Source organism: Mus musculus, chromosome 6 (assembly GCF_000001635.26).
Source record: "Mus musculus strain C57BL/6J chromosome 6, GRCm38.p6 C57BL/6J".
Classification (NCBI taxonomy): domain Eukaryota; kingdom Metazoa; phylum Chordata; class Mammalia; order Rodentia; family Muridae; genus Mus; species Mus musculus.
Genome location: NC_000072.6, coordinates 125,568,075 through 125,584,108, shown reverse-complemented (window position 1 = coordinate 125,584,108; position 16,034 = coordinate 125,568,075). Strand labels below are relative to the sequence as shown.

Genomic DNA, 16,034 nt, shown 5'->3' with positions numbered 1-16,034 from the left:
GTAGTGGGGGCTGGCAAGAGAAAGTTAGGTCATTGGGGATGTGCCTACAAAGGGGAGATAGCACCCCAGGCTCCTTCTCTTGCTTCCTGGCCACCACAAAGCAAACACCCTCCTTAGCCACACACTCCCACTGTGGTGCACTGTACTTTTACAGGCCCATGCTGGTGGCACCAAATGACCATAAAACCCTGAAACCATGAACAAAAATAACTGTGCTGCTTATCAAATTGACTTCCTTTGGTATTTTGTTCCAGCGATGCTGAGCTGAGGCGCTAAGGATTATCTCTATGCGCCCTACCTTCCTGTGAGCATGTGCGAAGTCAAGAAAATTTGTGAATCCAGATCAAGAGGCCAGAAGAGTCAAGCCGGAGGCCTGAGCCAGTCATCCTTGGCCTCTGTCGGCCCTCCCAGTCAGAGGCTGCTGACCTAGAGAAGCCCAGCCACAATGCTTCACACAGCATCTCTGCTTCAACAGAAGGTTCCCATGAAATACAAACCCTGTCCTTCTTCTACCGCTGAGACCCTCTTCTAACCTGTGTAAATAAAGTTGTTGCAAAACCTGTGCATCTGGGCTGAAGAGATGGCTCAGCGGGTGGAGCACTGACTGCTCTCCCAAAGGTCATGAGTTCAAATCCCAGCAACCACATGGTGGCTCACAATCATCCTTAATAAGATCTGACGCCCTCTTCTGGTGTGTCTGAAGACAGCTACAGTGTACTTAGATATAATAATAAATAAATCTTTAAAAACAAAACAAAACAAAAACAAAACCCTGTGCATCTTTCACAAAATAGATCTTCAGAGACTTGTGGGGTAAGTAGAACTATGTTACCACCAAAGACTAGGAAGGTCGAGTGGGTTCAGAAACCCCAGTACCCTCAGATCTGAGAATGGTAGGCGTTTCACCTTCTCCTGATCAGGGCTCCTTTCCTGGAGCATGGGATCACAACCCCACCCCCCACCCCCACCCCAGGAAGATTGTAACCTCTAATCACATAGCACAGAGTATGAGGTATCTAGGTGGGCCCGCCCAGAGGGTTTAGCCAATAAGCTTCCCTTCCCAGACATTTCTTCCTGCAAAAGGTATTTAATCTCTGGTCCACCCTGAGTAAGTCGAATGCACCCATTTTCCATAGTGAACAATAAATAAATGGTATGGACAAGCAAGGACTGTCTCTCTTATCAAGAACCACTGTGGGGAAAGCCTTCGCCATACAGAGCCACACTGCCTAAGTCTCCCACAGAAGGCCCCACAGAAGGCACTCCAGGACATGCTCACTGCCGAGCTAAGCCAGAGGATTTCCAGCTATGACTGGAAGCCTGGAAACTTGAGAGCCCCGCCTCTTCAGCTTCAGCTTCAGCCCGCCTCGGTTCTCACCCGGGCTGGGGTCCCCATCTTAGGCTGTGTGTTCTTTCACCCCTGAACAGTGCGTCAGCGCTCACTGCAAGCCAATTACTTGCACTCTGTGTTTTGTCTGCCCAAGTGGAGTTCCCACACCCCAGCAAGACAGAACACAGAACCTCAGAAACTGGCAGACACTTTCAACGGACACAGTATTTCCTTCAAAGAAAAAGAATATGTCTAGTCTTTCAGATTTGGGATAAGAATACACAAAGTAAAAAAAAAAAAAAAAAAAAAAAAGTACTAGGTCTTCCCAGTATGGTGGCACGTGCCTGTACGCCGAGCACTTGAGAGGATGAGACAGACAGGGAGTTGGAGGCCAGTCTCTGCTACATAGCACAATCTTGTGTCAAAAAACTAAATAGGGCTGAGGCAATGGCCCAGGGGGTTAAATACTTGCACAGCAAGCATAAGAACCTGAGCTTGAATCCCCAGAAACCACATATACCAGGAACAATAGCATGTGTCTGTGAGTCCAGGGCTGCTACAGCCAGATGGGAGGCAGGGCCAAGAAAAACCCAAAAACTTGCAGGCCAGTTGCCTCAGTGTGCACAGTGGCCAACAAGAAGGAGACCCTGCCCCAAATAAGCACAAGGCAAGTACTGACACCCGAGGTTACCCTTGACATCCACAAGTGAATGCACATGCACACATGCACATACATACACATACATACACACATGCACATACATACACATACATACATGCACATACACACACATGAACATACACACATGCACATACATACACACATACATGCACATCCACACACACATGAACATACATACACACATACATGCACATACATACACTGAACATACATATACATACATGCACATGCATACACATACATCTACACATACATATACACATGAACATACATACACATACATACATATATACAAAAAAATAAAATAAGGCTGGGGATGTCACTCAATGATAGAGCACATGCCTGGCATGCATGAGGCTCTGAGTGTAATGCCTAGTACTGTCAAAAATAAACATTAAGTTTTTTAAAGAATCCATACATGGTCTATGGGCTAATGAAACAAGCAGATGAAGGAGCACAGATAGCTGGTAAGCACTTTTTATAGTCTTCAGCATCCTCAGCCATCAGGGAAAAGCACACGGAAACGAAACTGAGATTCTTTCTTACCCCTTACCTCACACTGGCTGTCATCAAAATGAACAACAGTGCCGGTAAGGATATAGAGAAAGGGAATCCTTATGCAGTGCTGACAGGAGCATAAGTAACGCAGTGATTAAGGAAGTCGGTGTGAAGGGGGCTTTCCCAAAAAATGACAATAGAACTACTATATGACACAGCTGTGCCACTTCAAGTCATAAACCCAGTGGACTCTAGCCTACCATGGAAGTCCTTGCACATGCATGTGCACTGCTGAGCTCTTCGCAATAGCAAGGGAACGGAACTGGTCTAGATGTCCATGCACAGATGAGTGGATAATAAAAATGTGGTAATCACATAATAGAATTATACGGTAAAGAATTAGCTGTAAATCAGGAAATCCGATGGATCTGGAAAGAATTACACACACACACACACACACACACAAACACATATATGTGTGTGTATATATTTGTTTGTGTATATACACACACATATACATATGTGCATATGCTTCTGTAACGCTGGGGTCTTATGCTTTTCCTCTCCTTCCACTGCTGTCTAGTAAAAAAAAAAAAGAAAAACCCTGGCTTAAGAGAAATGAGCTGGACTCTCTCTCATACTTGAATCTCCTTAAGCAAGGTATCAAGGAAGAGTCATAAGCCTGAGAAGCAATGCGTTCTCTTTCTTTGTTCTGTGTTTGTCTGTCTTTCTGTTTGTTTGAATGTCCATTCTAGACAGAGTTTCTCTGTGTAGCACTGGCTGTCCCAAAACACACTCTGTAGACCAGGCCAGCTTCGAAGTCAGAGATCTGTGTGCCTCTACCTCCCAAGTGCTGGGATTAAATATGTGTGCCACCACCACCTGGCAAATTCTATTATTTCTTTAATTGATTAATGTTTTAAAAGTCCCTGTTTTAATGCCCAATATGTTAAATTGGGCAAGAACTATAACAGGAATAAACAAATTGGAGCCTCAGTTAATTGTTCAGGGTTAAAAGGATTCCTGACACTGAGCAGCCTGAGGGACCCCGGACAAACGTGCGATAGCCAGGCTTGAGGCTGGGCTGTGCTCTGAAGTTGGTCACTTGTCACCAAGCCACTGGTCAGAGTGAGTCAGGGATGCCGTGGTCACAGATTCAACCAAAACTTTAAAATATCTGGGCAGATGATTACATACAAACTGAACATGTACCCACCTTTTGTTCCTTTTTGTTATTCCCTCAATATAGTCTGAGAATTATCTACATACCATTTACCATGAATTGGGTATAATAATCTGCAATCATTTAAAGCATATGAGAGGAGCTAGCTCAGTGGGTAGGGCACCTGCTGCACAAAACTGATGACCTGAGTTTGATTCCCAGGACCCACATTAAGGTGGAAGAAGAAAACTGACTCCTCAAGTGTCCTTAGACCTCCACATGTGCCCTGTGGTACATGACCCACACATAGACATCACATGACCCACACAGAGATATCACATGACCAACACATAGATATCATATGACCAACACACAGACATCACATGACCCACACATAGATATCACATGATCCACACATAGGCATCACACGACCAACACATAGATATCACATGACCAATACATAGACATCACATGGCCCACACACACAGACATCATTCTTCTCACTCTTCTCTCTCTCTCTCTCTCTTTCTCTCACCGTGTGTGTGTGTGTGTGTGTGTGTGTGTGTGTGTGTGTGTTATACACAAAAACAACAACAGGGGCTGGAGAAATGGCTCCACAGTTATGAACACTCACTGCACTTGCAGAAGGCCTTAGATCAGTTCCCAGCACCCACATGATAACTTACGACCACCTGTAATTCCAGTTCCAGGAGACCCAATGTCCTCGCTAGGTCTCTAAGGCTACTACACACACACACATACAATTTAAAAACAAATAATACATGCAATCATCTTTTTAAAGTAACACAGTAATTTCTAAATAAAATTAAGTAGACAGGAGGATATGGACAGGCCGTAACTAGTGGGCTTGCCATTTTATATAAGAGACCTGGGCATCGAAGTTTAGATGACAGTATAGCAAACATGGGGTTCTAGAAGCATGGATGGGCTAGAAGGCCAACTCTATCATGTTTAAAGCACATGACCTAAAGAAAAATTTTTTAAGAAAGCATTCTTTTTTAAAGACGTATTTATTTATTTTATGTGAGTACACTGTAGCTGTCCTCAGACACACCAGAAGAAGCCATTGGATCCCATTACAGATGGCTGTGAGCCACCTTGTGGTTGCTGGGAATTGAACTCAGGACCTCTGGAAGAGCAGTCAGTGCTCTTAACCGCTGAGCCATCTCTCCAGCCCAACCTAAAGAAACGTATCTCTGTTTTCCACGCTTCTCAGCTATAGGAAAAGACTCAGCACAGCCCAGTGTCTTCTCCCCCTTCTTAGTCGTGACTCAACTTCCAGCTTCCACTTGGGCATGGCGACTGGGAATGAAGATTCCATGTTCTGCCTGTCTGAGGCCAGGAGCAGCCACAGCACTTGGCTGTCCCGGCCCAGGAAGACAGGAGAAGGAAGATTCACTACACCTCCAGCGCGGTCCTCTGATGGAGCTTCCTGTCTTGTCTCTTCTCCTTCCACTGCTGGCATGTCACTGTGGTGCCAGGTGTTTGCATGGCCTCTTAGACTGTAAGCTACAAGTTCCATCCTGACGGCAACAGAGAATCAGACAGGACCACCCTAGACTCTACCAGCACGGGGGATTCTTGCCTAGCTCTGGGCATCCTGCCCTGAGCTGCCCTGAGAGAGAAACACACTAACTACAAGCCATGGTTGCCATGACTGTCTTGCCACTCTTGAGTGGATCTACATAGGTAGCAATCCTTGCTACAAAACAAATTAAATGAAGGCGTGGGGAGGCAGCCTGCAAGTGCTCCCCACCGCTACCACTCGCCTGCTGTCTGCACAGGCTTCACTTTGGCTCTCTGCTAAACCATTCTGGCAGGGACACAAAATGAAGGTCAGCTAATTTGCACTTCCAGCATCTCCTGGCTCCAGTGCCTGGCACCAGCTACTTCTGTCTTGTTTCATCTCCTGTCGGTGGTGTCGGAAGCTGGCAGAGAACTGCAGCCCTGACTCCATCAATCCACGACTTCACCCTCCTGCACAGGAGTACAGACCCAATTGTGGCCCATCCTAATCCCATTTTCAGTTCATCAGAAGAGGCCAGGCCTCTTCCCTGGGGATGTTAGGCCCCATCCAGGGAGGGGAGAGAAAGCAGGAGAATCTCCCCAGGGGGGTATGCCGGCAAGGCAGGATTAAAAGCAAGAGCCAGAGGTCTGCAGCTACGCAATTGTTTCTTCTCAAACAGCTGACAAAGGAGAAGAGGGGGGAAGGGAGGGGATGAACATTCCTAGGCCTGGAAAGAATAAAGAAAGGAGAGAAAAGTATAAGAAGCGCAAGTTGTTTGCTGGGCCCTGATATTTCCAGCTCCAGAGTAGGCGGCAGGAGGCCTCCTGTGGGCCCGCCCCTTGGAGGAGGTGTGGAGGCGCCTAGAAGCTGAACTGGTCTAAAGCAGTGGGTTCAAGAATTCACTCAGAGCCCGCCAGTGGTGGTGCATACTTTAATCCCAGCACTTGGGAGGCAGAGGCAGGTGGATTTCTGAGTTCGAGGCCAGCCTGGTCTACAAAGTGAGTTCCAGGACAGCCAGGGCTACACAGAGAAACCCTGTTTCGAAAAACAAAAACAAAGACAAAAACAAAAACCTCAGGGCAGAGGATAGTTCCCCAATCAGTCAGCCAGGGATGGATTCAGGGATGGATGGGGTAAAAGGAGATCACTGAGTCCACTTATAACCGCTGGCTGCTCTGGGGTTCTTATCCACATTCCAAGTTTCCGACTCATGGTCAAGATTCAGATCTCCATCCTGGCTCATACCAACCCCATCACAGGGATGGGGTTTGTGAAGGTTCCTCTTCTTAAGCTAGTGAGTATCATGAGTGAGACGCTCGTGATATGCAGGATGGCTATATAACCTAGTAGAAATGCCCGTGTCCACTAGGCGCTTTCTCACTCTGCCCCAGCCTCTTGGGAACATGAGTAGTTCTCAGAATCAGAGCAAGACTCTGGCAGCCAGACGAAGAGTCAGGCAGTGTCCACATAAGAAGCATAGCTCTAACCTCAGAGGGGATTTAAAAACGTTTATTCTGAAGCCAGCTATAAATGATCGTGGCTCTGGAACACAGATTCGAAATACTTCAAATTCCATGTTCCGATGTAGTTAACAGTTTCATCACACTGTTATTGTAGTAACCGAACAAAGAAAGCATACATTAAGGCACTATGCAAAGCCATTGGTGGAAACATCGTGTGGGCGGGTTAGAGCAGACTCTGCTTAGCCTTTTGGTTGGTGGAACCTGGTGATCTGCTAAGTGAATACATTCCAAAAGGGTCTATCTGTCAACCACAAGGATGTAAGAAGTGGACAAGAGATGGCTATTTAGAGAGCCAAAGATAACCCAAGATAAAGTGGAATCGGGCTCTGGAACTAAACCATTCCAAGCCCTCCATGATCACTGAGGTCCTAATCACCCCATCAGCCTTGCAGAAGGGCATTGGGAGGTGTGGCTTCCCTCTGGGGACTTTTGCCCACAGTATTATTCCCTGAGGTGCAGTTCAGAACTTACCCAAGCTCTTGAATAAACAGCCCAGCATGGACCGGTCTACATATCCTGCTCACAGCAAGAAAAATCACCAGCTCTGTGACAGCAATCAATCACCTGAGCTGCCTGTCACTTACCACCCATCAAGCAATTTGTCACCTACTGACCCCCAGGCACTGCTGTTCTCCTTCATGATGGGTTAAGTTCTCTTGTGTGCCCGGTCCTCAGATCTCTACCTTGTAAGCCTTACACAGTTTCAGCAGTGCCTGACCCATACAAAACATCTCAGTGTGTTCTGATGGGACCTATTCCATTCTTTGCCTACTCTTATCCTCCCTGGAAGAGGGCAAAGGAAAGGAAACATCTGAGAAACACCCATCCTTCAGTAGCCATGGAGAACTGCTTCTAGGACCCTCCTCTCATATCAGAATCTATGAATGCTGGGTCCCCCATTGGAACCCCACACATCTTCAAAATGCTTTAAACACCGTCTAAATTACTTATACTACTAGCTATGGTATAAGTGTAGGGAAATAGTTGTCACCACACATTGTTTAAGGAATGATAAGGAAAAAAACAGTGCGTTCAGAACAGGTAAGATTTTCCTACAATGGAGCCATGGATACAGGATAACTGCATTTTGTTACAGACCCTGGGGTTTGCTGTAATAGGGAGAAATTGATGCTAGGACTTTATCCAGCCCTCCTAAGGGTTTGCCCAAAAGGCAAAATGCCAGCCCACCCAAAGGAAATCTTTGAAACCTCATAGCAAATAAAGCAGGACCACCATAGGCCACCTCCATGGCTGTCACCATCACCATGGCCACTTAGCTCTTCTCTGGAGCTGCTCTTAAGTGGACAACATATTGAATGTAAAGGAAAGGGTTTTCTTATTTGAGTGTTCAGTAAAGGAGAGCCCGAAGGAGGGGGACACTGAGAGGCAACGCAGGAAAAGAACCCAGGTGAGGATAAGAAGGGGGTGAACCCAAGACTACTTCCTGGTCCTAGACATTCCTTGTATAAGTCCTCATTCCTTACTTAGCCTTTTGGTGAGTCGGGAAAGACTTGAGAAGTAGCTCGTGTTGCCAAAGGGAAATGTATGTAGATGCTTGTGTCCAAACCTTAACAATAAGGCTTGGGGAGCGGGTACCCTGTCTATAAACCCAACTCATGGTGCTGTCACTCAGCCACTAAGTGTAGACTTGTATCCTTGAGTTTGCTGGATTCCATGGGCCAAAGTCTTACAACTCGTTCTGAATTGGAACTGGAGAGATGGCTCAGTAGTTAAGAGCACTGGCTGCTCTTCCAAAGGACCCAGATCTAATTTCCCCATTCAGCACCCACATGATGGCTCACAACCATCTGTGACTCAAGTTCCAGAGGGATATGACAACCCTGCTGGCCTCCTTAGGCACCAGGCATGCACATAGCATAACAACATACATGCACGCATAACACCCATACATGTCAAATAAAAGTAAAAAAATAAATAAAAATTCAACAACTTTGAATCCCAGGCAGGCAGATGAATGGCTGTTCCAACTGCCAAGAGCCTACTGCAGACCAAACTACTTGATGAAATTACCCTCCCACGCACACCTGCCGGCTCCCCATCTAGATAGAGCAAGAAGTGACAGGTCCGCCCATGCAAATAAACAATTGTGTAATCAGGACATGAAGAGCAAACTGCTCTGTCCCCAACAGGATGGATACTTTGTGTGCTTCTCTGGGCTATTGAAGAGATGTGCTATGGTCACTGAAAGTCAACAATGGTTTTAGCAAATATTAGCCCATAGGACAGGTGATTTCCCAAGGACAAGAGATGTCTCCGGTGAGCCGCACTTTGTCCCGGAGGAGAGAGAGAACGTTCTACAGGATGGAAGGTGGTGAAAGGTGAGACAAAGACAGCACAGAAAAATGTCACATGCTCCCATAATAAACACCAAATTCACAGGTGAAAGGAAAGTGGAAAGTCTCCAGCTGCTGTGGAGGAGACTGACCGACTATGGAATCAGGGCTCACACACCAGCCCAGAGCAACTGGCCCAGAGGGGTCCTAGACTCCAGTATTCAGGGACATGGATAGACACACAGAGCTCTAACTTCAAAGGAGCATAAACTAATGGAGTGTGCTCTCTCAGGAAGCTGAGGAGCCAGCTAGAGCTGAGCTGTGCATGAAGGCCAGAAAGAGCCTAGCAAGCCTATTCTAAGGCCTTGACTCTTAAAGCCAAGATCAGAACACATCCAGCCCATCTGGCTGTTGTTCACAGAGCACCTTCCCGCAGGGGGTAGGGGGATGTAGAGGTAACTTTGAGAATCTCATCCAGTGCTTCAGTGTTTGTGAGCCTGGGATTCCTAACGTTGATGAAAATCCATTTCTCCCAATCCTGACTCATCTGACGATGCTGCTACCACTGGATTACTCCCCTGCTGTGGCTCAAGTAAAAATTAGCAGCAACCACACTTGGGATTCCCAGTAACTGAACACTTGGGATTCCCAGTAACTTGGCAGTTGGTCATCGTGAAGACAAACTCTTAGGAATTACAGGGAGAGATCTCTTGGTGCCAAGCATGGACGTGTCCTCATGCTCTTGACAGCAGTAGCAAAGGCAGGAGCCAATCTTGTCACACTGGGGAATGTGACCTGAGAGTGGTGATAATGGCTTCGGTGACTCCCAGGCTAGTCCAAAGTCACCAAGTGCGGTGACAGGCTACACTATGACCAACGGTGATGTGCCAAGTGGCTGACACTTACATAGTGGGCCTTAGCATCACCCGCAGATCTGTATATCGTGGGACGTGCAGTGGTTGTGTTCACTGTGGTAGGTTTCCATCAGTGACAGGAGATTGCCTTGGGAAAGGAGTGTCTTTTTCCATAGCTAGAATGACCACTCTGTGGGCTAACAGCAACCCTATGGGGCTTTCGGCTTCAAATTACAGGCAGGACACAGGACCAAAGCTACTATCCCTTTGTGAAGTTCAGCCCTTCCCCCATGCTCCCCAGACTTCATTTTACAAAAAGAGAAAGGCTAAGGATCTCTCTAAAAAGCATGTGTTGTGTGGTAGCTGTGAGCAGATGAGCATCACTTAATCTGGACATTTATGGCTTGGGCTCCAGGCTCAGCTGGAAAACAAAAACAAAACTAAAACTGCAAACGATGAGATCCAACAAGCCATTATCGGTCCCAGCAGAGAGAGGCTGTGGGTCTGTTGGTACAACAGGCAAACGTTCCTCCCCAAGGTATAAGAATTATGACCAGGCTCCCTGAAAGAGCTACAAAAATCAGGAGAAAAGAGAGGTGACTGGTTCTGACAGCTAACCAAAGCAGTTGTACACTAGTGCAGCCTCCCTGAGAACGCTCAACCATTCCAACTGGCTCCTGAATCCAAAACCCCGCTGCTAAAAGACTCCCAGTTAGCAGACCCAATATCTAAGCGTGGGGCCCAGCGGGAGCAAAAACTTACAAGAGGCCACATTAATCACCTCCCAGGAGATGAGTCACTGCGCATCCCAGCCAATGAGGGATCCCGGCTGTGAGCAAACACGATCTGATTGGCTAAGGGCAGAATACAGTTCTCTAGGTAAACAAACTGAAACTCTGAACTGTGAGTGCTGGACTTGAAGGAGTTCGTGCCTCAGGGAGGTGTGTTTGGAGCCTCAGTCCCGAACCAAGAACCACGTTCTTCAGCTGTTCCCAGGATGCTGGTTAAAGCACCCGGGAGACAAAGTGAGTAGGGACATACAGCTGGAGCCTTAAAATGTGTCCCCGCAGACTTAGCAAAGCTGCATCCGTGCTTTGTCTTCCTTGAACAAAGCACCCAGTCTTTCCCTCCTCAACTCACCCTCAGTATCAGGTTCTCTCCAGAAAAAGTCTGTCTGTACCTCCCACTAACGCCACATCAAAGGGTTTGTTCCTTGATACTCTGAGGGTGGGCAGCATCTGCCAAGCCCTTGCTGTTTGCAGCCTGTGTTTGCAAAGCCAAACAAAACAAAATATGCTCGGCGGGACCTGTTGCTCTCAGCCTCGCCTTGAAGGGAGGGAGAGGGAATGCCACCAACCAAACACAGAACTCTAATTTAGAAACCCAAAGGGGGAAGTGAGAAAAGTCTCTCGTGCACAGTACCTTGGATGGATTTCTTTTGAAATCTGTCTGTTGGTCAAGCATCTCTAGAGGAAGGGCATGCCTGTCTCACTTGCCTATTTGGATGTGCTCTGGACATCTCATTTTCCAAACCCACAGGCTGATGTGACGGAGGCAATTCCTCATCTGAGGTTCCCTTTTCTAGGTGACTCTAGTTTGTGTCAAGCTGAAAAAAAACTGACCAGCGCACCCAACTATGGGGGAGAGAATCTCAACGGTTTGTCTTTAAAAGGACAAATGTCAGCTATCTCAAGCCCTGGGAAAGAGGAAATCCCCCTTCTGCACAAAGCACGGGCCTCTTGGCGCTCAGTCTGGAGCTTAAGTCTGCCCTTGTTAGCAACCGTGGCCACGTGCCAGGCAACTACCCAGCGGGCCTTGCGCCGCTGAGTCACTGGAAGCACAAGGGCAAAAAAATGGCTTTTGGGATGTCTTTTGTTTACAAGTTGGAAGTTGTGTGCTTAAGAGTTGAGGCCGTATGTGTTCACTGATAAGTGGATATTAGCCCCAAACCTAGGATACCCAAGATATAAGATATAATTTGCTAAACACATGAAACTCAAGGAGAATGAAGACTGAAGTGTGGACACTATGCCCCTCCTTAGATTTGGGAACAAAACACCCATGGAAGGAGTTACAGAGACGGAGTTTGGAGCTGAGATGAAAGGATGGACCATGTAGAGACTGCCATAGCCAGGGATCCACCCCATAATCAGCATCCAAACGCTGACACCATTGCATACACTAGCAAGATTTTATTGAAAGGACGCAGATGTAGCTGTCTCTTGTGAGACTATGCCGGGGCCCAGCAAACACAGAAGTGGATGCTCACAGTCAGCTAATGGATGGATCATAGGGCTCCCAATGGAGGAGCTAGAGAAAGTAGCCAAGGAGCTAAAGGGATCTGCAACCCTATAGGTGGAACAACATTATGAACTAACCAGTACCCCGGAGCTCTTGACTCTAGCTGCATATATATCAAAAGATGGCCTAGTCGGCCATCACTGGAAAGAGAGGCCCATTGGACTTGCAAACTTTATATGCCCCAGTACAGGGGAATACCAGGGCCAAAAAGGGGGAGTGGGTGGGCAGGGGAGTGGGGGTGGGTGGATATGGGGGACTTTTGGTATAGCATTGGAAATGTAAATGAGTTAAATACCTAATAAAAAATGGAAAAAAAAAAAAAAGAGTTGAGGCCGCTACATTTAGCATCCTCCCAGGATATTCCCCTGAGTCTGACATGCTCCTGGATTCAAAGTGTTCCTCTGATTCAAGGTGTTTTGTGAAAATAACAAAGATTCCTTAGATGAGTAACCAGCTATTAATGGAGCTTTCTCGTGCTAAGCTGCCATGTTAGTGTCTACTGTTGTTTCTGAGATAGGAGAAGTGGGTTGGTCTAATTATGGGCAGAGTTAGGTGAATTGGGCTTCTCCCAGCAAAGAATTCTGGGTTGTCATTATTGAGATCATTATAATCCCTAGCTATCACCACCTAAAGTATATGGCCCATGCACACTGAATATTTTTGAGACCTCCTAGCCATAACAACCACATACACGATAAAGAATTTAAGAACTAAAAGGAACCTTTAGAATCTTGTGATATCTAGCTCCTGAAGAAGGGAAGGTCTACAGGTAGAGTGATATGGACAACCCTTTTGCAGGCAGAGGGATGCTGGCCATCCTTCCACACATACAGTGATGTGGTGATCCTTCTGTAACTAGAGTGATGTGAGCATCCCGTTGGTAAGTAGAATGATACAGGCAGCCCTTCTTCTGCCTATTCCTGTCTTGTATACAATATAAGTGGACTATAAGGTAGGAGTACCTATACCAGATAGCAGAACCATCACACCAGCTTCCAGAACTCTAATAATCTCCGTTGTCCAGCACCATGCTATTTGCTATTGCCTCACAAAGTATCGGAGATACTAGCTATACCTACCCAGTTTTAAAGAAAGCACAAGGCCAAGGAAAATATTAGAACTAGACAAAATTCTAGCTGAAATAAGTTTTCAATCTGAAAAAAGACTCATAAGCATCTCATATTGAACAGCCAGAGAGACCCATTTCTCACCCAACCCCTGAAGAGAGGAAGAAACCACGATACCAAGTCCCTTGCCTTAATTCTAGGAGTCACAAACCATGCAGACCACATCCAGGCCAGACAGTACCCACCTGATGCATGTCCCCAGAAGAGCTCTCGCAGTTCCTGCTGGGAGGAGATGCCCGTTTACACCGCTGTTCCTCACTGCTCAGGGCCCAGGAGTTGGCAAAATCATAGGGGTCTGAGGTCAAGGTCCCTGCAGAGAAAGGTTTCCAAGAAATGATGCTTCAGTTAAGCCTGTACCAAGACCTCCGCATGAATGCTATTGGCCAGTTATCACCTGACTCAAACTCCTTCTAGATTAGAACTCAGGCATTTGGACCATGGGCATTTTGTACAGTGCTCAGCATGACACCACAGTGCATGGACAGTGGAGCTCAGCAAGTGATTTGACTAGCCATGGATGGAGACAGGGACAGTTACAATAAAGGAGGTGACATGAAAGATGATGAGGATGTCACCAAAGAAGCTTCTTTGTGCAGCAGAGATCATAGCCACAGCTGGTCAAAGTACAGAGAGCAGTTGGCCATGGGGCACTGTGGTAGTTTGAGTAGGTATGGCCCCCATAGACTCATATGTTTGAAAGCTTGGTCCATGGGGAGTGACAATATTAGGAGGTGTGTCCTTTTGGAGTAAGTGTGTCACTGAGGGAGCAAGCTTTGAGGTCTTCTATGCTCGAGCTATGTCTATTGGAGCACACAGTATCCAGCTGTCTCTGGATCCAGATGTAAACTCTGAGCTCCGTCTTCACCACCATGTCTGCCTACGCGCCACTATGGCCCGCCATGATGATAATGAACTGAACCTCTGAAACTGAAAGCCAGCCCCAGTTAAAGTTTCCATATAAGAGTTGCCACCGTGGTCATGAGTGCTAACTACCACAGCTACTCAACCCCAACTTACACATCTAACTTCACAGAAAAGGAAACAGAAGGATTGTAAGACACAGAAGACCGGGAAGACTGTTGTGAGACGGTGTCGTTTGTATATGACAGAGAAGCTGCACCCATGAGATTTCAAAAATGCAATTGCCTGAACAAGACAACACAGCAGCAACACCAGTGACATGCCAACACGGATGGGAGGAGACCTGTCCGAGTCCCACCTTTAGATGAAGAGATAGGGGCAATTCATGACTGAAGAGAGAGGGAGACTCAATTTTCTCTAAGAATGAGGCCCGCATAGACTGTTCAATCATGAATGGTCGGTCAGCCCTAAACAAATACACACATGAGCAACACTAAATGTATTCAGCAGGGGTGGGAGGATGCATGTCTGTGTGTGTGCACATACATGTACATGTGTGTGTGTATGTGTATGCGCACATGTGCACTCTTGAGTGTGCGTGTAACAGTAAAGAAGAGGTCATAGGAAGGATTGAGTCGGGAGACACACAAAAGGAGTTGGAGGGGGAGGGGAGAGGGGAAGTAGAAATAATGTATAGTTCTCACATATGAAATTCTCAAAAACAGTGATCGGGTGAATTTTATATGTAAAAAGAAAAATAATGCAGATGATGCCATTCACCCCCACTTCTCCATGCCTTGGCATGCCCTTCCTCTTCTCTATGGACCATTTTCCTCCTGCTTTGTCATGGTTTTAATATAAGATGTCCCCACACACCCTCTCATGTGGTCAAAGCTTGGTCCCCAACAAGTGGCACTACTTAGAGAGGTTCTGAAAACTTCAGGAGAGAGAAGCCTAGGCTAGTTAGAGGACGTAAGTCACTTAGAATGTGTCCTTGTCCTGGCTCATTCTGTGTTCCTTTCCCCTGCTTTCTGTCTGTCATGAAATGAGCAACCTCCTCCACCACACGTCCCTGTCTGCAGTGATGGAGGGCACAAAGCCCTGAGCAGATGGAACCGGAGACTCTGGGCTGAAATCTGGGAAACTGTGAGCTCAAAATAAGTCCTTGCTTCTCTGACTTGTTGGTTCAGATAGTTTGCCATAGAGACAAGGACAGCAACCAACTCATTCTTACCATGCCAACTCTCTCTACATAGTCCTGGACACAGAGCCCAAGAACATTCAACCTTTCTGAGTTAGCTCTCCTTCCTTCCCCAGCCTGGCCTGGTGGGGTGTGCCCTTCTCCATGTTAGGCAGCCCAGGCAACTCTCCAGGAAACCTCTTATCTTTCTTTGGGTTCCTTTTCAGCTCTGACCTTCTATGACTTTTGAGCTAGCATTCAACTGTGAGCTCCTTTCTTACGAGCACAGTACGTGTCTTAGCTCCACCTTCAGCTACAGTGGATTCTGGATGCTCAGAACATTAGTGTGGAATGAAGGTAAGGATGTGACATGAGTCTTAAGATGCCCCCCACACACACACACACACACACTGGCTCTTCCAGGTTCCTATTCTCAGTGTCCAGGTGCTCTTGTGCCTGTAGCGTTCATTCTGTAGTTGGCTACCACGAGGGGCTTAAAGACCAACACAGCCTGGAACAAAGGCTCTTCCTGATAGCCTTGCTGAATATTGGTGAGCAATCTCTTACAGAGCTAGACCTAGGAAGGAGATTTAAGGTCCAAGAGTACACGTGGGGATAAAATAAACTGCCTTGTATGGGAAGAAAAGGGAGGCCTTTCTAATTATTTAGTTTGCTGAGTAGGAAGAAAGTCCTC

At 46.8% G+C, this 16,034-nt stretch overlaps 1 protein-coding gene across 2 annotated transcripts in view; it reads right to left on the bottom strand.

Moving 5' to 3' along the window:
- Nucleotides 1-16,034, bottom strand: part of Vwf (Von Willebrand factor) — a 133,732-nt gene that overhangs the window by 102,571 nt on the left and 15,127 nt on the right. For both annotated transcript variants that reach the window (NM_011708.4, XM_006505918.4), the window contains one exon: nt 13,485-13,609. In NM_011708.4, coding sequence (NP_035838.3) covers nt 13,485-13,609 — 125 coding nt within the window. The remainder of the gene's footprint in view (nt 1-13,484; nt 13,610-16,034) is intronic.